We start from the raw sequence: 25,203 nt of genomic DNA, 5'->3' as shown, positions 1-25,203 counted from the left end.
AGCCCAAGAAGGTACAGTATAATCTGCATACCTAATGTTTTATGAGTACGTTAGGTATTAAAGTATTTTGTGTCCAGAAAGTTACACAGTTAAAAAGGAAGCTAACAGCACTATTCAGAGAATTTCTTCCATCATACAGTTTTCATGGTGAGCTATAGCTTGCCTCTGGACTAAAATATTTTATCTTTTTTTTGAGAGAGATCATCTTTTGACTATAATAATTATCTCTAAAATCTTGGTGAATTAGTCAACCCTCTAATTCCTAAATCAAAATCTAGACTTATCTTTCATATTGCTTCAGTTTAAATTATTTTGAGTTATTATTTTAATTTACTCCAATAGTTTTTTCTTTAGTTTTTTAATTAGAAATCTGTACCCACTAGCCCTTCCTATTGTACTTACCTAATTCCCTGTTCTGCATTTCTTAGATGGTTGTGCTGAACCCAAAACAGATACTTGCTTTCTTCTTCCTTCCATTGAGACTGTGTTTAGGTTCTCATTTTCAGATCCACAGTTCAGCTTTATATTTGTGGTGAGTGGTGAGAATTCCATTAGGCTTTTCATTTTTAGGGTTCTGCTAATTTCTTCATAAATGTGCTGGAATTAGTAAAGAGAGGAGGTAATATTTTTGTCCCCTTTATTTATATTAAAAGCTGCTTATCAGTGAAGCAGTATTTCTAGAGTTATGCACAAATCATAATGAAAATTGTTGGTAAACCAGGTCTACTGTTTTACTTCAAGTTAGGGAAACTATTATTGAAATGGAAAGGGAGCTTCTTCTCTTCCAAAACTATCTCATGCAAGTTTGATATATTTATCCTCTTCTGAAGAACATTTTGCTTTAATTGCACTAGTCATTTTTTCTGGAATACCTAGACTCTACCTGATGAACTCTGGTGGGATCTGTCTGCACCTAAACTCTGTTTTTTTAAGGTTTGACTTATTATTATGTATTTCCTTCCTTTTATGCATCTGCTTCCTCTGAAAAGTTGTTCTTTGGTCTTCTCATCTCTGGGAATGATTGAGAACCTAAATCTAGAGTCCTACATCAATGTGTTCCTCTGGTATACTGGAGAATGTTGTTATCCTTCATTTGCTTGTTTTTCTGGTTTTCTGTTGGCTCTTTTCCTATTAAGTAAGTGTGATAGGATATCTTATTTCCATAAGGAACTTCTCAGATATAAACAGTAATGGTGTAATTAAAAAGATTAATCTCACTTCTCCTTTGGACCCTCTTCCCCAGTCCACGTTATTCAAAGAACCTGAAAAAAAATTGCTTTCATCCTAGACGCAAATCCAGATCTCCTTCCCCTAGAAGACGATCTTCCCCTGTCAGGAGAGAGAGAAAGCGCAGTCATTCTCGATCTCCCCGTCACAGAACCAAGAGCCGGAGTCCTTCCCCTGCACCAGAGAAGAAGGAAAAAACTCCAGAGCTCCCAGAACCATCAGTGAAAGTAAAAGAACCTTCAGTACAAGAGGCCACTTCTACTAGGCAAGTACATAAAAATTCATTTATAAATATCACAATTTTAGGCTGTTACTAAGTGACCGTAAATATGATACCTGTGAGTTAAAAACATAAACTTACTTGTTTTACTTGTAGATTTTTTAAATTATGAAGTTAGCTTGTTGAAAAGAAATTCAAATTGTATAGGAGTATAGGAGTATAAGTAAGATGACCCAAAGGTGACCACTGCTATCAGTTGGTTGTGTTGCTTCAGATGTTTTATATACTATAACTTGCCTTTTTTTCCCCCACTATTAATGGACAACTTTGCACTTAAAAAAAAAAAAAAAATGTATGTGATTAGAATTGTTAGTTCACTGGATTTCACTGATGTGTATATATCTTTTTAGATGTCTTCATGGATTTTGAAAGCTTTTTAAAGAAACAACTTTTTTATATTACTGTATTAAGACTTAGGCGTCTGAATAGAAAAGGCACAAAATAAGCTTTTTTTCCCTCCACACAGTGACATCCTGAAAGTTCCCAAGCCTGAACCAGTACCAGAGCCTAAAGAACCTTCTCCGGAGAAAAACTCCAAAAAGGAAAAGGAAAAGGAGAAGACCCGACCAAGATCTCGGTCGCGTTCCAAGTCAAGATCCCGGACACGTTCTCGCTCTCCTTCTCATACTCGACCGAGAAGGCGCCATAGATCCCGATCAAGGTGAGTAGTGGCTTTAAGATCTGCATAGATCTTAGATTTTATGTGCTACTCTCCTAGGTAGAATTAGGTAAATTATATAAAAGCTGTGGAAAACATTTAGCACAAATGTTACACTTTGGATTTCCAGCAACAATTTAGGGACACTTTCTAGGTTCCATTAAAATCTCTACACAAATAGAAAATTGTGTCCCTTGAAATCCATTTTTTAAATGTAGCTGTTGAGAAAGCTATGTTAAGGAATTCATTCCTTGCTCATGATTTACTCAGATTCTAATTCTGTTATGGCAGATCATACTCACCTAGAAGGCGGCCAAGCCCAAGAAGACGGCCATCTCCTCGAAGAAGAACTCCACCGAGACGAATGCCTCCTCCACCAAGGCATAGAAGGAGTAGATCTCCAGTGAGACGGTGAGAGTTTTGGGTTTTTTTGTTTTTTTGGTTTCTTTCAGTTTGAAATTGTCAGGTGTACGAAAGTACACCATGTTTGTTTTAGGCTAATCTTTGAATTAGTGCTCCCCTGGAAAAAAAGAACTCATGAGTAATGATAGGTAATGTCTTAATAAAGAGATAACCTCATTTGAGATGTAATGCTGTTATTTGTGCAGTGATAACACTAGTGTTGGAAAATAAAAAACAAATTATTGGTGAATTTATGTTAATCTTACCAGTTATTTGTGTTAATCTTTACCACTTCAGACCCTACCAAGAAATCCTATCAAGTAAGGGAATTAGCCACCTTCTCCCTTTGGCTTTTAATTACCACTAGTTTCTGAATATAGATGACTACAGAGCCAATAAACTGCTTTACCAGTATTAAACCATTTGCGTTATACCTTTCTTAATGTGTCTTTTTCTTATTAAAGGAGGGTACTTATTGTAAACAATTCAAACAGAATTAAGATGAATTGAAAATTACCCACAATCCCATTCCATAGATTTAACCATTATTAGCAGTTTGGTATCTATTTTTGAAGAGACTGGGCATAAAAGTCACTCTATCAATACCAGTGTTCTTTTTTAAAAATCATTTTTAAATTAGCATAAGGTAAAATGTTAGCATCTGTAACTTTTAATAAAAAGATTGTTGCTACACCTGCCCAAAGTGGAGGCATGGTGCACTGGTAGCAGAGTTCTGTGCGTTCTTTATGATGCATTTCACCTGTTTTTGGAAGGAACTGATGATTGTGCTTTAGATTATACTTAGGACAAAATATTTTGTGTTTTGAGTCTATAAGGTTTTTTTCAAGGAACCAAATCAACTTGGAAATAAAAGAGGGGAAGCAGTAAGGTCCGTAATTTTGTTTCTGCAATCTGAGCTTTTTCAGAGTCCCATATTTTTATAAAAGGTACTTTTCGGGAATTCCCTGGAGGTCTAGTGGTTAGGATTTGGCGCTTTTACTGCTGTGGCCTGGGTTCTGTCCCTGGTCGGGGAACTGAGATCCCACAGGCCACATAGTGTGGCCAAAATAAAGCGAAAGCAAACAAGATATTTTTCTTTGGGGAGGGCTTTTCAAGGTATATTGACCATTTTTTATAACTACTACTAAAAATTACGGAATTGATGTTACTACCGATAAAGTGAGAATGAAGATGTAAATGGTCAGTCAATTTAGGCATCACACTTTTCTAAAATTGATTGTTTCTCCTTTGGAGAAAAAGTAATACTGGTGCTTTCTAGCGTAAGATTAGTGGAAACAGCTACTTCTTATATTGGAGTTTTGCAAGCAGCCTGTTTTAATTGCTTACTGAGCCATTTAACAGTCAAGATAATTTGCAGATTGTGTAAGATTCCCTTTCAGCCAGTTTTTATCTCACACTTAAGGTAGGGTTTCTTTTTTTCAGGTTCTCAGGAATTCTTCCGCCAAAGGTGAATTCTGCAGGTACACATAATTGCGACAGAACTTACCACAAATTTTGCTGCAGAATTCGAGAGTCCCCTGCTTCTAAGTTTATGTAGCTAAATGAATTCCTAATCTTGCACGTTTTTTAAAAAAATGCAACATAAAGGTTGCATGACATTGTGTTATTAAATGAAAAAAATACTTTGCCACCCAAATTTTGTATGCAAACTCCAAAACACTCATATTATTCCTAAGGAGGGAAGAGACTGGTTAGTTATTCTCTTATAGCACTTGACATATTTTATAACTACTGGAAAGACAACTCAGAAGCATTTATCAGAATAAGTTATTTAGTTAGTCTCAGAACTAGCTGTTTCCTATCCTAGGTTATGGTCTTGTTTCACATTTAAAAAAACCTCATTTATGTGCTTAGCTACATAAACTCAAAAGTTGGATAAAAATAGCTGTATTGTTGTCTAAACTGTACATGCCTGTAAGGTCATTTTCTATAAGTATGCAGTTAATGAACATGAGTATTTTATTCCACAGAAGAAGGCGTTCATCGGCATCCTTGTCCGGGAGTAGCTCGTCCTCTTCTTCATCTCGTTCCCGGTCACCGCCAAAGAAGCCTCCAAAGAGGACATCCAGCCCCCCTCGAAAAACTCGTAGGTTATCTCCTTCAGCAAGTCCTCCGAGGCGAAGGCACAGGCCATCACCTCCAGCAACTCCACCACCAAAAACTCGTCATTCCCCAACACCCCAGCAGTCAAACCGTACGAGGAAAAGTCGTGTTTCTGTCTCTCCAGGGAGAACTTCAGGTAAAGGTAAAAATCAAGCACATAGAAACAATATGTTCTTTCTTCATTTGGCCACAAAATACCTAGTCAGTTGTTATTCCCTACTCCCTTCAAAGTATGAAGTTGCTGGGTAATATTTGTATGTCATGTTTTTTGTAAATTTGCTTAGAAGCTCACCTTTTCTTTCCTGCTTTAAGTTCTTGTTGTTTGTTGAAATGGAGTTTACATATAAAAGTGTTTTGTTTTTAGCAGTACCCTTTGGCATTGAGTAAGTGAAGTGTATGGTTACCAGCCATGGGCTGTTTGAGTTGGGGTAGCTTACCGAAGTTTGTGTTGTCATGGTAAGGGATCTTTTTATTACTATGAGACCAGTTAACTTTTTTTTTTTTTTTTACCCTGCAGATTTTTTGTTTGATATCTTATTTGAGGACTTCATATTCTGTTTTATTTCTTTCTTGGTCACATTGTACTTCCTAGGGAGGGACGTGGTGTCCTCCTAAAAGCTGATTTGTTTTTTTAATTTAGGCCCTAGGCAGGGTTCTTCTGAGTATTGTCCTTGCTTTATTCTGCAGATTGATTTCTGAGGAATTTATGATCTGTGATCCTGCCAGGCAAGTAGAATGCCATGTTAGTCTGAGTGAAGGTTGTAGTCTGTTGGGGTTTGTTTCTTCAGCATTAAATATACACGGAGAAAAACTATGGTATCCGTTTGAATTGGGCCTTTGGTGCTTAGGACTGGAATGATATACACAGTGTGATAGGTGAGTAGTGGGGGAGGGGGAGACCTTAAAAGAACTGTTATAGTAATTGGATGTTAAGGAGCATTCTGTAGATTAATATGTACTGGGGTTGTTCTGATCACATTTAAATTTTCAGGTTATAAATGAAGAAATAGGGGATACCTCAGGCAAAATCTTGACTGTATGTTTTTATGAAGTTGGTGAGAGCAGGATTTCTAATCAGCACCCTGCTGCTTCATTTGTGTCCACCCCACCACCACCCACTGGCCCCACAACCCTGCAGTGTGGCATTTCTATAAAGGCAAATTTTGCATTTTTGACCTCTGTTACTGTGAGGTATAGACAGGCTAGCAGAGTGAGGGGGGAACTGACAGATTACGGTAATTTGTAAAGAGTAATGTACAAATTATTTTCTGAACCATAACAGGTTAATTTATGATAACATAAATATTATGTGGTCATTTTTGTTGAATTGACTCTTTAGACGTAGGCAACTGGATAAAAGTAGAGAAACCTTTAGGTCTTACAGGTTCAGACATAAGTATGGGAGGGGTGTCTTAGGATCACTTATTTTCATAATATGTCCCATATTACTTTTTGTTCAAAATAGTTTCCATTCACCGTGTCCAAATGGGACGCCTGTTGTCCTGACCTATTTTTTCTTTTCCTGTGAAGTTTTTGCATTTCTGAATACTTCTTTCCTTTGTCTGGAGCCAGAAAGTTCTCTAGTAAAATAATAGTTTGAATGTTCCCACCTGTTACTTTGCAAAAACACATCAGATTATGATTTTTCTGTTTACATCATATAGCCAGAGGGTAATAAAAGAACCTGAGCAGAAGAGCTGAACCTTTCTTAAATAGGTTGATTGTTAAGAATTGTTAACCTTTGTTAGGGTCTGCACAGATACCAACCTCTTGTGTCTTGATATGTTGTCGGGAAGAGTGGGCTGCTGCTTTTCTAGAAACAATCCACAGTGGGTATGTACATAGGAGAGAAGTCAAGGGGGAAGACAGAGGGCCAGTTACGTTCCTGTGGCTTATGGGACAGGTCTTCCATGTCCAAACAAGACCCAGCCAAAGAGATTGACTGTGGGTAGTGTAGTGAGAGGCTGCCTTTTGTCCACTGAGGCTGAATATTGGTTGTAACTACTTGGAGATAAATAGCTTTTTATAGTAAAACGATCCCAACCCTCTGTGATGAAATTTCAGAGCTAGGAAAGACTTCAGAGGTTGTCATAGGTTCTCAGGTTAAGTGAATTGGTCAAGGTCAACCATCCAGGACTAGAATTTGGGTTCTCATTCCCAGTTCAGAAATGTACACTTTCCCAACTTTCCTACCCCCACATGCCTGTTTTTTTAAATTTTATTTTATTTTTTTTATTTTTTGTGGTACGTGGGCCTCTCACTGTTGTGGCCTCTCCCGTTGCGGAGCACAGGCTCCGGACGTGCAGGCTCAGCGGCCATGACGCACGGGCCCAGCATGTGAGATCTTCCCGGACCGGGGCACGAACCCGTGTCCGCTGCATTGGCAGGCGGACTCAACCACTGCGCCACCAGGGAAGCCCCACATGCCTGTTTTGATTGCTAAAGGAGGGAAATAGAAGGCAGGGTAAAGTCTTTCAGCTTCTGTACCAGGTAGTATGATTTCAGAAATTCCTCCTTGCAGTCTCCATTGCTAATAAGAGCATTGATACCATTGAAATGTGATAGAGTTTACTTTAGTATTTTGTGGGGTAGTCATCAATCAGGGCTAAGGTTCTGCTGTTAATAGCGGGGGAATGGAATGGGAGGGAGGCAGGAAAACTATTTTGGAGAATTAGAGGTAAATTATTTGGAGTATAATATACATTCTCATCTGAAAGGGTCCTCAGGAAGCATTTTGTAATTGATGGCATGTCATAGTTAAATTGGCATTATCTCAGTACATAAAACAGTGCTTTGAAATCAGTGGAATATTTAATGAAGTATGTTTACAGGGTATCTATACCTGTGGTGTTGGACATAACCATATGAATGTGCTCTGTAGATACTTACGGATTATTTTACTAATTCTGGTCACAGAGTGACTTATCTTTACAAGTGATCTTTTGAGCAAGTCTGCAAGGTTAATGATTAATAGGACTATTGAAGTAAATTTAAAATTCTGGGTTTTCAATTGACTTGGGAGATTTCAGACGTCATGCTAGAATGATTTTGCCCCTTAAATACTAAAAATTAAACAACATTAACATAAAAATAAATTTTTTAATAAAAATAAGCTGTTGAAAGTCTTATCTAGACAAGCAAACATTGATGAAACATTTGTATTAATAATGCGATGAGTCAGTCTTACTAAACCAGAGTAGGGGGTATATAATGGATACTTGTTTAATGCTGATTATATCAACAATGACTTAAGACTTGTAGCCAAGCCATTATTGAGAGATTAGATCAGGATAAAACTCCAAATACTAGTTTCTGTGGGGAAAAAATGTAATGTTGTAGTTCAATTGTATTACTTACTAAATAGGTATTTGCCAACTACATAGCAAACATAACCACATTTGTAATGTTTCTCAGGGGAAGATGCATTCTGACATCCAAACAACCAGCTCCCAAACACATTTTGGAACCCAGTTATTTCAGGTGGTACTTTGACGTTTGGGTTTATGACTAGATGCCTATAATATTTTTTCAAGAATTGAAGATTAACTGACACTTTAAAATGAAGAGTACTGACCCAGAAAATAGTTTTGAATCCTGTAAAATTTAAAGGCATTTTTATTTCATGTCTTGGAATTTCTTAAAATACACGTTTTTTTTTGTTTGTTTGTTTTGGCTGCATTGGGTCTTCGTTGCTGCATGCGGGCTTTTCTCTAGTTGCGGCGAGCGGGGGCTACTCTTCATTGCGGTGGTTTCACATTGCAGACCATGGGCTCTAGGCGTGTGAGCTTCAGTAGTTGCGGCTCACAGGCTCTAGAGCTCAGGCTCAGTAGTTGTGGTGCACGGGCTTAGTTGCTCTGTGGCATGTGGGATCTTCCTGGACCAGGGCTCGAACCCGTGTCTACTGCATTGGCAGGTGGATTCTTAAGTCTTAAGCACTGCGCCACCAGGGAAGCCCTAAAATACAAGTTTTAAATGCAGTCTTGCTACTATTTTTAATGATAATTAGATAATCATTAGATTATCTAGTCACTGGATTCTTTACCCAATCCAGTGATTTGTCCAAAAGGCTTATTAGGTGGAATTAATAAAATGCTGGTATTTTTAAAGTATAGTGGTAAATTCTTCAGTTGGATTACTTCAGCAAAGATGATTAGATTGCTAAATTACTGCTTCTTAGAATAAGCCTTTACAGTATTCTGAATGAGCGTCTGTTAAATGAAATGTATCTAAATTCTAGGTTAAACATTCCATGTTAACTGCTTTAATTAAACAGAAACAGGTGTAAGGGTACTGAGGGGATCATATCGTTTTCAAGTCTAGTTCTTAGAGGAATGGTCTCAAATGATGTTTCAGGTTAATCTAGGGTAAGATTAATGATTATCTGTGTATATATACTTTTCACATTAGTTGAAGCAATGGGATGGATAATGTAGACAGAGATAGTAATTGTTAGAAATTAAAGCCTATGCCATCGATAATAGAAATAGTGTCTTGGGTTCAGATCCTAGTCCATTTCAATTAACCTGCATGACTTCGGTTGAGATTACTTTTTTTTTTTTAATCTTTGGAAAGGATCCTCTAGCCTTAGCATTTACTATTTTTACCATTGTGAAGGTCTACTTTTTTACAGGTAGTTTAAGTCTCTCATGCTATTGTGAAGGTTATACTCTACATCAAAAGCCTTCAGCCTCTTAGGTGACTAATTTGTTCCTCTTCTCCAGACCAGATTATTATTATTTTTTTTATGTTGGGGGTGGGAGTTTATTAATTTTATTTATTTATTTTTGCTGTGTTGGGTCTTTGTTTCTGTGCTAGGGCTTTCTCTAGTTGTAGCGAGCGGGGGCCACTCTTCATCGCAGTGCGCGGGCCTCTCACTATCGCGGCCCCTCTTGTTGCGGAGCACAGGCTCCAGGCACGCAGGCTCAGTAGTTGTGGCTCATGGGCCTAGTTGCTCCACGGCATGTGGGATCCTCCCAGACCAGGGCTCGAACCCGTGTCCCCTGCATTAGCAGGCAGATTCTCAACCACTGTGCCACCAGGGAAGCCCCCAGATATTTTTTCTGTGAAAATTTCATCAGATCTTATGTCATTTATCATTTATCATCTTCATTACTTTTCTGGACCAACCTGTAGTGGGTGCTTAAAAGCTCTTATGTTGATGAGGTCTTTGTAGTCAAGAGTGTGTGTTTTAGGTTGTAGGGTAGCACACAGGTTTACTTTACTGAGCTGAATGTTATGCGTAGCATAGAGCTTGTTCTACTCAGAAACATCAGCTCCCAATTTCTCTTGAACTTTCTCTTGGGAGAATCTGAAAATTGGAAAATCATTGTAGAACTTTGAGGCTTTTTACCAAACATTTACAAATCCTTGCGTCTACTTCAGGTAATGATAACAGGGGCTTATAGGAACTTTTTAATTGTCAGTAAATTATTTATGAGAATAGTCACACTTTTTGTACTATTAAGAAGATGTGTTGCTTTTTGTTTTGTTTTTGTATGTATGTAAGTGGGGTTTTTCTTCCCCTTATTTTTAGTGACAAAACATAAAGGTACTGAGAAAAGAGAGTCCCCTTCACCAGCACCCAAGCCTAGAAAAGTAGAGTTATCTGAATCAGGTAAGTGTTTTGTGTGTTTTTTGTTTGTTTTGGTATTTTTAGGCTGAATTAGGTTCTGGTTAAAGATTAATTATACGATACGGCTTAATGGTTAAGAGCTAGGACTTTGAAGTCACACCAGCCTGTTTGAATCCCCAGCTCCACTAACTACTTTTTGTTTGTTTTAATAATTTATCTGAGCTACTACTTTTTTTTTTTCATCTCTGAAATGCAGATAACAGTACCATCCTTTAGGTCTTTGGTTGTTAACTGAAATAATGTTTATAAAGTGCTTGGCATGCAGACCGAACTGTCACAAATGCCTAGATAAGTTTATTTTTATTATATTTAGTGAAGATAGTCTAAATTGGCATTTAAAAATTGGCATTTTAAGCTCCTCCTTTATTAAAAAAGAGTAGCTGTATTGCTTGACCCAACCAGATAAAGGTTTAGGAGACCATTTCCCAGTTCAAATATGTTACTTTTTCTGTATGCATGACTAAAGAAACACTTTCTAAATGCATCCATCTTTCAGAAGAAGATAAAGGTGGCAAAATGGCTGCAGCAGATTCTGTGCAGCAGAGACGCCAGTACAGACGACAGAACCAGCAGTCTTCCTCCGGTATGGACACTGGTTACATTTTTTTCTTTCTGCATATCCTAATAAAAATGCTTAAGATAAAAATATCCGGAAATGTAGAGAATGTGTCAATACTTCGGAGAAATATTTTTGTGCCTTTGTATAAATATGTTAGGAGGAAGTGTTAGTACAACAGTTAAAACAGGAATAGAAGTTGGAAAAGTATATTTCTTTCCTCAGCCCTGTCTTAACTCCCCAAAGCTTTTATTCAGAAATTTTCTGTGCGTGTATAAGTAGCTGTGGTTTAAAAAACAAAAAACAAAAAAACCCACAGGCTCAAACTGTAGATTATATTGCCTGCCTTTTAACCTACTATATCTGGACATCTTTCCCTGTTAGTTCTTAAGGATCTACCTCATTTATTTACCAGCTGCAGCATTTTTAAAATTTTGATAATATGCTGTCATCTGTTGAGCCACTCGCCTATTTGGACATTTAGGTTATTTCTAGTTTTTTTGTGTGTTTGTGCTTATGTGAGTATATCTGTAAAATAGTAATTAGAAGTGGAACTTCTGAATTAAAAAATATGTACACAGAAACCTGCTTTTTAAAGCAGATATCCTGGTTTTATTCACTTAGTTGGTTTTGTGACTGAGTCTAGGCTCTACCTTTGCTTTTCATTTATAAAATGGAAACCAGAGCATCCCACAGTGGCATTAAGTCAGTTAAAAGCCATACAGCTTTTTCAACTCCTTAAGATGAAGTTAATCATGGAAATGTTTGAAAATGCATGTAAGTTTTGGATATTTTTTGGTATTTGGGACTTGTTATTTTAAGTTAAGGAAACCATGTACAAATGAAGTGTTTCTCTTTGCAGTCCTTGACTGTTACCAGGCCTGTAGGAAATGTCACATACATTTTGTTTTGTTTGATAAATAATAGGGATATGAAGTAAATTATTCAAATGCTAGTAATACTTTCAGTAGCCTTAAAAGTACATAGAGTAACAAGAATTAAATAATGCTTGAGATGCTTTTTAAGCTTTACTTAGTTATCCGGAAGATCACTAGATTTATAAGGGACACTGTCTTGTTGGATTGTTCTGTGGAAATGATTTGTATAACGTAATTATATAATAACATATATTTATGTATGCTTGACTTTCAAGTCATTAAGCACATATCGATATTAACTTTTTTCAGAACTGATGGCTGTATATGTGCTTGCTTATGTTAGTGGGCTTGATTTGCTAATTTGGACACTCCATCTGCTTAGATTGTGAAAACGTAGACAGACTCTTAAGCATAGACCTGATGTAAATTTTTGTTTATTGTGTAATTATAGATTCTGGCTCCTCCTCTTCCTCAGAAGATGAGCGACCCAAAAGGTCCCACGTGAAGAATGGTGAGGTAGGCAGGCGGCGGAGACATTCCCCTTCCCGGAGTGCCTCTCCATCACCTCGAAAGCGCCAGAAAGAGACTTCCCCTCGGTAATGTCTTCACTGGTGTTCTGTAGTTGTGATAAAACTTCATAACTTAAGGGATGGGCTGTGGGCTTATTTAGAATTTGCTTAACTCCTTCCTTTCAAGAGTTCACAGTAGGAGATGGTCAGATTTGGGGGGTATTTGGGTTTTCTTTGTTCCCTGATCATTACTATTTAATGAGAACTTAGTAAGTTTTGTACCAGCATGTCGAACGTGTGCATGACTAGAATAGACCAGTTAAATCATAGCATTAACTCCCGACCATGTTTGAATATCTAAAAAAATATATCTCCAATAGTGATACTTAACTCCATTGAAGTAATTAATTTGGTGAATGGAATTCTTGACATTTGTTTTTTTCCACTGCTCTCAGGATGCAGATGGGAAAGCGATGGCAATCGCCAGTGACTAAAAGGTTGGTTAGATGCTATTTTGTAAATTAGGATTACATGTCAAAGTTTTAGTGACTTAATTTACTGTTTAGGTAACATCCCATTCTGACATTTACAGGGTATGACTGTGGAGAAGTTCCTCAATTGTTTTGGTTTGATGATATTTTCTTACACATCAAAATAATGATAAAAACGTACACAGTGTTCATTTTAGAGCATCATTTGAATTTAGAGTTTTGTGCAGTTACAGTGTATTTGCTAGTCTTCTGTTTTTTGAGGTCTTTCCAAGACATAGGACAATAATAATAGCTCCTTAGATTTAGTGGGAACAGACTTTGTGGTGATTATAGGAAAGGCAAGAAAAACATGGGAGAAACATTTAAAAGATTAAAAAATGACTGTAAGGCTTTGGCCCTGTTCAGTGTTTCCTACAGTAAAAAGGTAAGTTGCATATCCTTTTGGAACCTGTTTGGTCATCAGGGTCTTTGTGACCCTAAGGCCATAATATTTTAGAGCCAGGTGATACATAGAAGTCTCTAATTCAGGCATATCTCATAAGTGAGGAAACGGGCTCAGAAGTAGCAAGTGAGTTTCTTAGGGTTACAGAGTGACAAAGTCAGAACTTAGACCTGTGCCATTGACATTATACCATTTCACCATGACATTGTACTATCTTTGCTAGTCTTCTGCTTTCTGAGGTCTTAGCTGTCACTAAATTTCTAAGTATCCTTCCTGAAATGTTCACACTGTTCTCTTTATAGCTCAGTTTTTGAAGCTGTGTTGTTTTAAGTAGTCTCACTAATTAATAAGAGTGTTTTCTTGGAAAGGTTCTTTGGAACCAGTTGGCAGTGTATATGATGGAGCAAAACGGTGTGTTTGTGCTGTGGAAGTAACTTACTTGACAAGAAAAAATAGAAACCTTAAAAAAATTTTAGATACAAAGGTATTCTGTTCCCAGCTGTGATTATTCCAGGTTTCTGTAAAATTGCTAGTACAGCAGCTAAAAAATTGCTTTACGAAGTCAGGTTAGTGGTAAGATTCCCCCCCACCCCCCGCCCCCACTGTTATGGTTAATGATGTTAGAAATTGCGACCAAGTCTCTTAGGATTTGGAGATGGAGAAATAATTGTTTGGGATCACACTTCAGTATTTATTTTTAAGAAGGGATATACAGCCTGGCTTTGAATATTTCATATATAAAGTTTAAAGATTGAAAAATGCAACATTTTTCATGCTTCTAAACATTTGTCTTTGGGTATTGAACACTCTTTCCTTAACAGTGAATGGTGTATTGATCATACTTAGTATAAAAAGATAGTTGTTTCATCTATAACTTCTTGTCTTCATTACCAGCCTGACTAGTGAAGTGAGGTGATTCTGAAGAGGTCACTGCAGAGATCGCAAGCCGTCTTTGTCCTTAAAAGACTTGTGTATTCCTACATACTCAAGGGCTGAGGGCTACTTAATGGTTTTTTTTTTTTTTTTTTTTTTTTTTTTTTCTACTTCATGTTTTGAGGCTTATTGAAACTGGTTCTCGTGCAATTTGGGTGGGGGGAGACCTCTCTACTCAACAATTTCTACACACAGTTGAAGGCTTGAGTTGGCACTAGTATTCAGAATAACTAGAAAATGTTTAGCCTTCTACTTCTTTCTCTTCTTTTAAACCCCTGATATGTGTGTCATATCAGCTCAGGTGAGAAACTGTAGCCTTTAGGTCATAGAGCCATCAGGTGTCAAGATTCCAGTTATAAGTGATTATCAAATTTTTCTTGTAGTTCCTTTAAGTACGCTAGTTTGGTTATGGTTTTTTTTTTTTTTTTTAAGTTATGGTTTTATTCTTATTCTCTTTTTGGTTATTTTATCACATGGAAACATTGGACATTGAAGGTCATCACTGAAAGGGACCTTTTAGTTACTCCAGGCCTTTCATTTTACAAATGAAACTGAGGCACAGAATAAATATCTCAGGTCATTAGTGTATTATAATAGATTCTAATCTGAGTTAAATTTTTTTATGAGAATATTTTAAAAGAGAAGTCACATAATCAACAGTAATAGCCTCTTTTGCTATTACACGTACTGATAACACATTGGGAGTTTTGCTTTGTATCCTCTCACCCTCAAAGTTTGCGAGTGTAAACCTTTGTTTTTCTTTTTTGAGTCAAAACCCAAATGTCTTTTCCCATTTGAAATCTTCCTTACCTGTTGAAACAGGACTGTAGTCCACCCTCTTTCTCTAGGTCCCGTAATTCTCAGATTAGCCTTGCTGGTAAAGTGGCTTCTCCTTTACTGTTCTTTCTTGTAATTAATAATTTGGTGTCTACTTTTCATCTGAAACTTATCTGTTTTGTAGTTTATATTTTAAATCTGTTCAGAGTAAGGTCTTAGTCCCCACAGGGCATAAGCAAATTTAAATTAAAAATTAAATTTACTAATGAATGTCAGAATTTTCATTGTTCTGTTAATGAACTCTCCTTAGTTTTAATGGGGAATCAAGACTAGTAAACTTTAGAAAATAATTCCAGATTCACAGGAAGCATCAATCCTGTACTGGGCAAGAAATTAAGAACTAATTACAGTTGACCCTTGAACAAAGTGTTTGAATTGTGCAACTTCACTTATTATACGCACATGGCTTTTTTTTTTTTTTTTTAACAATAAATGCATATTATAGTACCGCATGATCCGTGGTTGATTGAATCTGCCAGAGCAGAAGCCCAAGGCCCCCCACATTGTTTAAGGGTTAATTGTATATTATTTGACTTCTTTGTATACACAGACTTAGCCAATAGATGTCAGACTGGCTTGGTATTTATTTTAGTATATCTGCCGGGAGACTACTATGAGTTAGTCCAGTTAATTATAATTGTATTTTTCAGGTGTGCTTTTTGTGTTAATTGGTTAAGTGCCTAACAGCTCAGAATTAAGGTCTGTGATTCTTATCTATATTTTAATCAAGTTGCTCCCAATGGCTTTAGTGCTCAGACAGCTTTGGTCCTTTGTCTTTGGGGTAGTGTTTTTAGTTAATAGTTTGCAACTGTTGAACTGTGGGAACATACTTTTTAAAAAATCAAGAACTTGGAGCAGTGACACCCAGACTTTGGGCCTTAAATTTTTAATATCGGTATTAGAACACTGTATTTTTCTAGGCTTTAGAACAGTTGTTCCTAACAAGGAATCAAAAATCACTTGAAAAACCTTTTTAAACATATACCGGCTAGACCACAGCCCAAACCTGGTGAACACAAATTTCAAATAAGCTTCCAAGCTGTTTCTGATGTACATTCTAGTTAAAAAGCAATGCTCTAAGGCAGTGTTTTCAGACTTTTTTCACCTTGCGTCATGTTAAGAATGTTTTACGTTATGACTCAGACTGCATATTTATATACTAAAGCAAAAATTTCACAATACAAAATTTATTCTTACGACAAGTTAAAGCACTTTGATTTCCTTTTGCTGTTCTTTTCTTTCTTTCTTTTTCTTTTTCTTTTTTTTTTTTTTTTAATCCTGGTTCTCACCCAGGGTCTTGACTAACTACACTGTAGTTTAAAAAACACTGCTTTGAGGGATAGAGTGACAGCTGCTGCACTTAGGGTTGACAGTGATTGAAACTAAATCATCTTGATCACTTAGTTATAAATGTTACTGACTCTGAATCAACTATAATTCTTCTTTGGTTTAGTGGTAGACGGAGGAGAAGTCCCTCCCCACCGCCTACCAGAAGGCGACGTTCTCCTTCTCCTGCTCCTCCGCCTCGTCGACGCAGGTCTCCCACACCACCACCACGACGAAGGTACTTTATCACATAGGCTAGTGGGAGCTAAATGGAGCAACTTTGAATCTTCGTGATTGAAATATTTTATTCAAGTGGCATGCACAGCTGTTATAAAATACCACATATTGTACAATTCCATTTACATGAAAAGTCCAGAACACATGAATCTGTAGAGATAGAGAGTTATTAGATAAGTGGTGCCTAGGGTGAGATGGGAATGGGGAGTCATGATGGTTGAACACTGAATATAGTTGACCCTTGAGCAAGGAGAGGAGTTGGGGGCACCGACCCTCCACGCAGTTGAAATCTGAGTATAACTTTACAGTTGGCCCTCCGTATCTGCGGATTCAGCCAACAGCAGATTGTGTAGTACTGCAGTACGTATTAAAAAAAAATCCACATATAAATGGACCCACGCAAGTTCAAACCCATGTTCAAGGGTCAGCTGTATACTAAAACAATTGAAATGTACACTTCAAATGGGTGAATTTTATGATTTGTGAACCACATATCAATAAAGATGTTAAATTAAAAGGCAGGATCACTAGTGATTACAGAGGGAAAAAATACTAACTTTATAGTGGGGAGTTAAGTTTTGCTTTTTGGAACTTTCTGAATTTTTTTCCCTTCAAATATTTTCGATCCATGGTTGGTTGAATTTGTGGATACTGGATCTTTGGACACAGAGCGCTGACCCTGTCAGACAAACCCAAATTGAAAGCCATTTTGCGAAGTAACTGATGAGTACTCTTCAAAAAAATGTCAATCATGAGAGGGAGAGAGACTGAGGAGCAGTTACAAATTGGCAGAAACTAAGTGCACATGACAACTAAACGCAGTGCAGGATCCTGATTTTTGGAACCTGGAACAGAAAAAGGACATTAGTAGAAAAAACTGGGGTGACATTAGTATTTCAGTTAATACCAAGGTTAATTTTATAGTTTTGGTAATTTTTCTGTGGTTATATGGGATGTTAAGTGGAAAGTCTCCACTATTTTTGTAGCTCTTCTGTAAATCAAAAATGATTTTAAAATAAAAGTTACGGGAAAAAATTTTTTAAGAGCATTGCTCAAACACATTATCAAGCAGTATAGTTGGCTACTACCACTCCTGAATGGCCATTATGTGGCAGGTAAAGTGTTAGATGTTTTATGTACTTCATGTCTCCTCAAGATGATCTTGCTTGGTAGGTGGTATTCCCATTTTTCAGGTGAGGAAATGGGGGTTCAGAGTTATTAAACAATAAGGGCAAAATGGAAAACTCTATGGTGTTGCCCAATGTATGGCCTATCCCAGAGCTGATTTTTAGGCAGGAAAATATTTTGAGCTCTATGTCTGAATGTTTCAAGAGAATATCAGGCCATTGGAACTAAATGTTATATTGAGGTTTAATTTCAGAGAGGCAAATTAGGGTTATGTAGGGATTAAGCATTAAGAGAAAGGCCAAGTTGAGACTTTGACAAGGATGCGTTCTGCCTAGCAGTAGACTTCCATTGAATACTTCTCTTTTGACGCACAAAAAATGTAAGTCTGTCTTGGTGGGGGCAGGGTAGAGATACCTTTTAAAGCTGTGCAAGTGAATGCTAATTATTAATTCAGAGTCCAAACACCAGTTTAGAGAGGGTACCCCCCACACAGGAGAGCTCTTTAAAGCACAGACTTCCTGAGTTTAAGTTGAACAGTCAATAGAGTCTTGCTAATGTAGTTATCTAGTTGCTACATAGTGATAATGGATTTTCAGTTTCCTTAGAGCAATGCAAGATTCTCTTCTCAAAAAACAAGTTGATTTTATATGGGTTGTGCTAAATGACTTTTGACAAATTTGAATTCAGTCTGAAAACTAAATTTCTCCATTAATGACAATGACCTATTTGTAGTCATCTAGGATAAACAGGAATTTACTAAGTGATTTTGTTGTTGTTGTTACTTTAAATGAGTTTAAAGGCATGACATTTCCACTTAAATATTCTCTCTTTGTGTGGTGCTGTATTAGTGCATAGTTTTCTTTGCATTCTGTTTGTACTCTGTTGGACCTTTATTTTTCCTAGGACTCCTTCTCCTCCCCCACGTCGTCGCTCACCTTCCCCAAGAAGATACTCTCCTCCAATACAGAGGAGATATTCTCCTTCTCCACCTCCAAAGAGAAGAACGGCTTCACCCCCTCCCCCTCCTAAACGAAGGGCATCACCGTCTCCACCACCAAAGCGTCGGGTCTCACATTCGCCACCCCCCAAACAAAGAAGCTCCCCAGTCACCAAGAGACGTTCGCCTTCGTTGTCATCAAAGCATAGGAAAGGGTCTTCCCCGAGCCGATCTACCCGGGAGGCCCGGTCACCACAACCAAACAAACGGCATTCGCCCTCACCACGGCCTCGAGCTCCTCAGACCTCCTCAAGTCCTCCAGCTGTTCGAAGAGGAGCATCATCATCACCCCAAAGAAGGCAGTCCCCGTCTCCAAGTTCTAGGCCCATTAGGAGAGTCTCCAGGACTCCGGAACCCAAAAAGATGAAAAAGTAAAAATATTTTATCCTTTTTGGTTAGGAACAGTAACTTGCATAGCTCTTCATTAAGTTTGGAAGCTCCCCGCCCCCCAACTGAGAAATCACAGAAAAGAATAGCTGTGAATACAAACTTTTAAGGCAAATTCTAGGTCCTATTCATAGATCCTTTGTGTTTTCAGGATAGTTCCTCATGGTATAAGCTAAATGCCATAGGATTTTACTTGGTTCTTAGGGATATCAGGCTTATTGAGTCTGTTTCCAAACCTAGCTCTGAAGTGATGCATAGGATATTTCTTGCATGTCTATGTAAGACTGATAAAAGCAGTCTTAAATATAGGAACTGGATTACTAATTTCATACAGGAAGAATCATTAACAGAATGGATAGAGGATTGTGGGGCTTGAACTACTTTCCAGGAGACTTAGGTGATAAAAATTTGATAAGTGTTAGTATAATCAACCTGCAGACTAAGTGCTGTGAGATATTTAAAGTTCATGATCTGGTTGTCTAATGGTAGTTGGTTGTTTTCTCTTAAGAAAGAAGGATCTCTGCTTTTGGTTATTAAATGTTGTATTTTTTCCCTCTGTTTCTAGAGCTGCCTCACCAAGCCCTCAGTCGATAAGGAGGGTCTCATCTTCCCGATCTGTCTCGGGATCTCCTGAGCCAGCAGCTAAAAAACCCCCAGCACCTCCATCCCCTGTCCAGTCTCAGTCACCCTCTACCAACTGGTCACCAGCGGTACCGGTTAAAAAGGCTAAAAGCCCAACACCAAGCCCATCACCGGCAAGGGTATGTCTGCCCTGTTTTGAACATCTTTTATAATTATACGTGGTCACTTGGAAGGAGAGAATTTTTTGTGTTTTGTAGTTCAGAGGAGCATTATTTTCTCTGGTTCAGATGGACTTCAAAAGGAGGCACAAATTAAGTGGTAGTGTTTGCATCACAGTCCATGCTTAGTCCTCTAGACATCCACTAATTTGTGATATGTCTAATACTATTAAATTCTATAATCTTGGTGGTGAAGATTGTATTATGTAGACAATTTAGAAAAACAGAAAGAAAAAAATTATCCTTAGCGCTTCTGCTGTTTTCTCTAGTGTTTGACAGGTTTGGGGATAGTTACGGTCACAATCAATAAAAGTTTCAATCTTAGATCATGTCTATTAGTCTGATTACATCTTATCACAAGATACCAAAATGTTGACAGTGGTTATGTGTTAGAAGGAGAATGATGAGTGATCTTAATATTTCTTCTTTACATCTTAATGGTCTTATTTTTTCCTACAGTGTAAATACATTATTTCTCTAATAAAAAATGAACCTCACAACTTGTGAAATGTTAGATGGAGTGGAAAGTACTTTGTTGTCCCATATAGCCTTATCTTTGGCAAGCTACATAGATAAGAATAACACTCTTGTTTTTACATTGTCAAGCTTAAATATCATTGGGATATTAAAATATCGGAGCTTAAACTGTTTTCTTTGTGATTCATTAATCTAATCATGGCAGGTTTCTGTGTTATATAAAATCAGTGGTGGATGTCCATCTTAATAGGATTGAATTATTGGACAGACTGAATGGATTGAGGAATTTTAAGTAATTGTTTAGAAATGTGAGATTTAAAAATTATAGACTAGATGCAATTATAGCAGAGCGTACCCTTTGCTTAAATTTGGAATATATGCGGTGGAGAACAATGTACCCACATTCTAGAGATAGATCAGACAGTGATGAGAGATGTGGCATTCATACACGCTTGTATTTAGGATAATAGCTATTTATTAAAAGCCTACATGTTAGGCTGATATTGTGGGTGATTTACAGATATTCCCATTTAATTTTTGTAACAGCTTTATCAAGGATCGTTATACCCATTTTGGGTTGACAAAAAGGCCTCAGAACACATCAGGCAATTTGAGGTCAACTAGTTTAATAGGTTCAGGAACCAGAATTCAACTCAGGTCTAGTTGAGTTCAGAGACTTTTCTTCCTGTTGCACATGGTGCTTTTCCTTACATCTGGAGGTAGACCCTGACTCAGGCCAGTCTTGGAGACCTGATTCATAGCTTGTGGTTGGGAGGCCTGGTTTAATGTGAAGTTAGTTGGGGAAATTTTTAAAAAATCATTTATCTTCAAGGTCTGTTTCAACTCTTGGAAGTCTTTGCTTTCAGTGGTGGTTCCCATCTTTTAGGAGTACTCTTCTTGGTGGTGATTGGCCCTGGGTCTTCTTTCCCCCTGAAGCCGTATGAAATCCTGAGATTAGTCCAGTGGTTATTCCCTTGAAGAAATAAAATGTTTAGTTGGGCAGGTTGATTTTATTGCTTTTGGTTTTCTGGATTTCTAGAATTCAGACCCAGAAGGAGGTGGAAAGAAAAAGAAGAAAAAGAAGGACAAGAAACACAAAAAGGATAAGAAGCACAAGAAGCACAAAAAACACAAGAAGGAAAAGGCTGCAGCTGCAGCTGCTGTAACTCCCGTAACCCCTGCAGCCATTGCTGCTCCCACAACCGCGTCAGCACAGGAAGAACCAGAGGCAGAGCCAGAGCCTAAGAAGGTATTTATGAACACTGTCTTACAGTTTGTACGGATAGCTGGATCATTTGGTATTGAGAAGTAGCTAAGTAATTTTTTTCTAATAACTGGATGCTCAGCTGTTAACTGTTGTCTGATCGGTTTCTCTATGACCACGTACCAAGAGCAGGAATTAGCTAAGGCTAATGATAAGAATATGAACGGCATCCAAAAAGCTTAATGTATATTTTTTAAAAGAAATTCAATATAATTATATATATCGTATACTTCACCCATTTAAAGTATAGTGATTTTATGGGCTTTTTATATATTCGTAGAGTTGTGCACACATCACAAGAATTTTCTTTTTCTCTGTACTCAACATCTCCCACCGGTGTTTCAGGATTTAACAATATGACCTTTTTGGGGTGTTTTTGTTTTTTGTTTTTTTTTTTTTTAGGAGACTGAAAGTGAGGCTGAAGATAACCTTGATGACTTAGAAAAGCACCTGCGTGAAAAGGCCCTGAGATCAATGCGGAAGGCTCAAGTGTCCCCACAGTCCTAGGTGGAAATGTTTGTTATGATGTAAATTTTATTTGGTTTGTACGCAATTCAGTTTCAAAATTGCTAAAAATGTGTTTGAGCTTTAGACTATAACATTTGTTGTAATAATTGCTAGGTTGAAGTTCACCATGTAAAAAAAAAAAAGGGCATGGATTTACATTGCAAAAGGTGTCCACAGTGTATTAGTGACATTCTTTCATTGACAGCTGACATAAATTCATTTAGAGTGAAATATTCTAAGCCAAAAAAAAAAATCCCCTTTTTAAAAAAGGGGGTTTAAATATTGTTGGCATTCTTATGGTTCCTTTAAATGCCCCTGTCTATTCCCAGAGGTTTTTCTTTCTACTTTTTCTTTCTTTTTTCCTTTTTCTCATTTGAGTCTTAGCACCCATTTAAGTTATGATGCTTCCAACCTTGTATGGTTTTTGCAAGCTTTCCCAGAAATAAGACCACTGTTGAACTACCACAAAAGTATAAATGAATATTTTAATGCCACAATCTTTCCTGTTGCCTGTGGAGTCTCTGCTGAAATGAATCAGGATTTGAGCTCTAGGATGAGAAAATGAGAAAGCATGTTGTTTGCCAGGACACTGTGGGTTTATATTGATGTGTAACAAGTTGATTTGGAACACTGGAATTTCACTCTGTTCTGTTGGGGTTTGTTTTTTTTTTTTTTTTGTAAAGGCAGTTAACTAGTCCCAGGAAGGATCCTTCAGTTACATAAAATTTTGTTTTATGAAATGTCATGGCTTCATTCATAATTTTGTCTTGTTCTTCCGATTGGTATATACAACTTTCAGAGCTCTTGTATTTGGAAAGCTGGAAGGGCCCAGACTTTGAAATAGTGTCTTGTTTTCACTGTTTTTGTTTTGTTGGTTTTTTTTTTTTTTTTTTTTTTTTTAACTAAAGCTATATAAAGCTTGTGGATTAAACAATAAATTTCTAAATTTAAAAATGTTGGCCACTCACTTTTACTTACCCATCTCAATACTGCAGGAAACCTACCTTAGAAATCTTACAATGCCTTTACCCCCTTGGCACCTTTGGCAGAGTGAGGATTAGACAAGGGACATACAAGGTGATGAAATTGTCTTACCATCTTTATTTTAGTAATTAATGTGGTAAGTGCCATGAAGGAAAAGCACACAGTGAGCTTGGAACATATATAATGGGCTAGTCAGCCAGGCATAGGGGAAGAGTTTCAGGCAGAGCAAACATTATCTGTACACCCCAAGACAGAAGAAGCCTGGCACATTCCAGGAAGCAAAGGGAGGTTAAGAAATGACTGGAGCAACCTCCCTCTATTGGGGGTGTTTGTGTGTGGTGTGAGCAATATAATTTGAGGAAACTTGGGAGTTGATAACATTGTATAAGGTAAAACAACGACATTCATATGGAAGAAGTAAAGGGGAATTTTTGGCAAGTGAATCTAAGCAAGTTGTCACATAGGCAGTTAATTTGATTATAATTTCTGGCAATTGAAGCAAAAAGCCTACATGTCTTAATTTCAGGAAAACTTAGTGGGCAGTTTTTTATCTAAAGGATATGGACATAGAGGGGCTATTTTTACAGGTGGGTTTTTAGAGTGATTTGTAACAAGGCAAAAGCTTATTAATGAAGCTGCTTTTGTAGCAACTGAACTAAGGTATCTAGAGTGACTCCACCATTGATAGAATCTTACATGTGTCTGTGGCAACTTGAGCTTTCAGGGATCTTCCACATGACTTTCTTTTGACTTTATAATTCTGTGATGTAGGAAATGCACAGTATATCCAGTTTGTGCTTGTTTTTTGGCCACTGGGCATGTGGGTTCTTAGTTCCCCAACCAGGGATCGAACTGTGCCCCCTGCATTGGAAACGTGTGGTCGTAACCACTGGACCGCCAGGGAAGTCCCCAGAATATCTGGTTTCTAAGATGGTTGCAGCTGATTTACCCCTTTCAATATGAACAAACCAATGAACATCGCTGGGGTACTTACATCTATGTAGCCATTCACTCATTCAATCCATTTATTCACTTGTCCCATTTATTCAATGCGCTTTCATTCCTCCACTTGACTGCAACTGCTTGTTAAGATTAGCAGTAACTTCCATTTTGCCAAAATGAGTGATCAATTCTCCATCCTTCACTAGCCCTCTTGGCAGGAGTTGACTCAGTCATTCACTCCTTTGTTGAAACGCTTCCTTCTCTTGGGTTCTAGGGGGCAACACTGGTTTACCTTCTAGATGCAGCACTAGTTTTCCTCCTACCTCAGTAGCTGTTTTATCTCTAGTGGATCCTCTGAAACATGAAGTGATGGAGTTTGTAGGGAAAGCCACCAAGGACAAAGAATCCCTAGTCCCTTAAATGTCTTTTTTTGTGTCAAATTTCTTTCCCATCTAGACTTCCCCCGACCTAGACCTCTATCGAGCTACCTAGTTAATAACTTTATTTGGATGTCTAAAAGGCATACCGAATTGAACATATCCTCTGATCTTATCTCTGTCTCATTCAGTCCCTGTCACTCTCATTTACTCAAGATTGAGTTGATACTGTCAGTGGCAGCATTGTCCACCCTCCAATCCTCATGCACACAAGGCCATTACGTTCCCAGCAGCCTGTCAGATGATAGTACCGCTCAAAACCCTCAGCTACTTTTTTCTGCTTCAGAGTAAAGTCCAAATTTCTTACTCTGGCCTGTAAGACCCAGTAGCACCTAGTTTGGCACCTTCATCTCTACTCCTCAATCTGCTCAAGCCATACCTACCTCCTTGCTCTTCCTTTAAACCTCTCTCGGGGCCTTGGTCTCCACTGCTGGATCTGACCTGTTTTCTTTACTTTGTTTTCTTCAGACAGGCTTCCCTAATTTCCTCTCCTCTGTTTTCATCTATAGCAATTATTACCACCTGAGATGATGTTTTTGGTCCTTAGGAACTTGGTCTTGTATGTGACTGTGTCCCCAGTGCCTGGTACATCGTAGAAGCACAAATGCCCGATGAACGGATGAGTAAATAAGTTTAATTGAGCATCATTGCCTCTGTACTTGAAAGGCACTACTAAGGCTTGAGGTAAAGAAAACGAAAACATGGTGATTGCTGCTCTCTAGTACTTGCCCACTGGGGGTAAAGACAT

The 25,203-nt window shown here is 37.7% G+C and overlaps 1 protein-coding gene across 15 annotated transcripts in view; it reads left to right on the top strand.

Moving 5' to 3' along the window:
- SRRM1 (serine and arginine repetitive matrix 1) overlaps window positions 1-23,042 on the top strand; it is a 29,385-nt gene extending 6,343 nt beyond the window's left edge. For 2 of the 15 annotated variants that reach the window (XM_067014758.1, XM_067014765.1), the window contains 14 exons: window positions 1-11; window positions 1,289-1,492; window positions 1,974-2,168; window positions 2,457-2,576; window positions 4,559-4,833; window positions 10,225-10,305; window positions 10,820-10,906; window positions 12,209-12,353; window positions 12,722-12,763; window positions 16,423-16,533; window positions 18,564-19,028; window positions 19,610-19,805; window positions 21,361-21,570; window positions 21,988-23,041. The exon at window positions 1-11 is cut by the window's left edge and continues 105 nt beyond it. In XM_067014758.1, the coding sequence (XP_066870859.1) occupies window positions 1-11; window positions 1,289-1,492; window positions 1,974-2,168; window positions 2,457-2,576; window positions 4,559-4,833; window positions 10,225-10,305; window positions 10,820-10,906; window positions 12,209-12,353; window positions 12,722-12,763; window positions 16,423-16,533; window positions 18,564-19,028; window positions 19,610-19,805; window positions 21,361-21,570; window positions 21,988-22,092 (2,247 nt within the window). In that variant the 3' untranslated portion in view covers window positions 22,093-23,041. Of the gene's footprint in view, window positions 12-1,288; window positions 1,493-1,973; window positions 2,169-2,456; window positions 2,577-4,558; window positions 4,834-10,224; window positions 10,306-10,819; window positions 10,907-12,208; window positions 12,354-12,721; window positions 12,764-16,422; window positions 16,534-18,563; window positions 19,029-19,609; window positions 19,806-21,360; window positions 21,571-21,987 lie in introns of all 15 variants that reach the window. The other 13 variants (XM_059038932.2, XM_067014774.1, XM_059038968.2 and 10 more) reach the window with 12 other exon arrangements.
- The last annotated feature ends 2,161 nt before the right edge of the window (window positions 23,043-25,203 follow it).

The sequence above is a fragment of the Kogia breviceps genome, chromosome 1 (assembly GCF_026419965.1).
Source record: "Kogia breviceps isolate mKogBre1 chromosome 1, mKogBre1 haplotype 1, whole genome shotgun sequence".
NCBI lineage: Eukaryota > Metazoa > Chordata > Mammalia > Artiodactyla > Physeteridae > Kogia > Kogia breviceps.
This window is presented reverse-complemented; position numbering and strand designations above follow the sequence as displayed.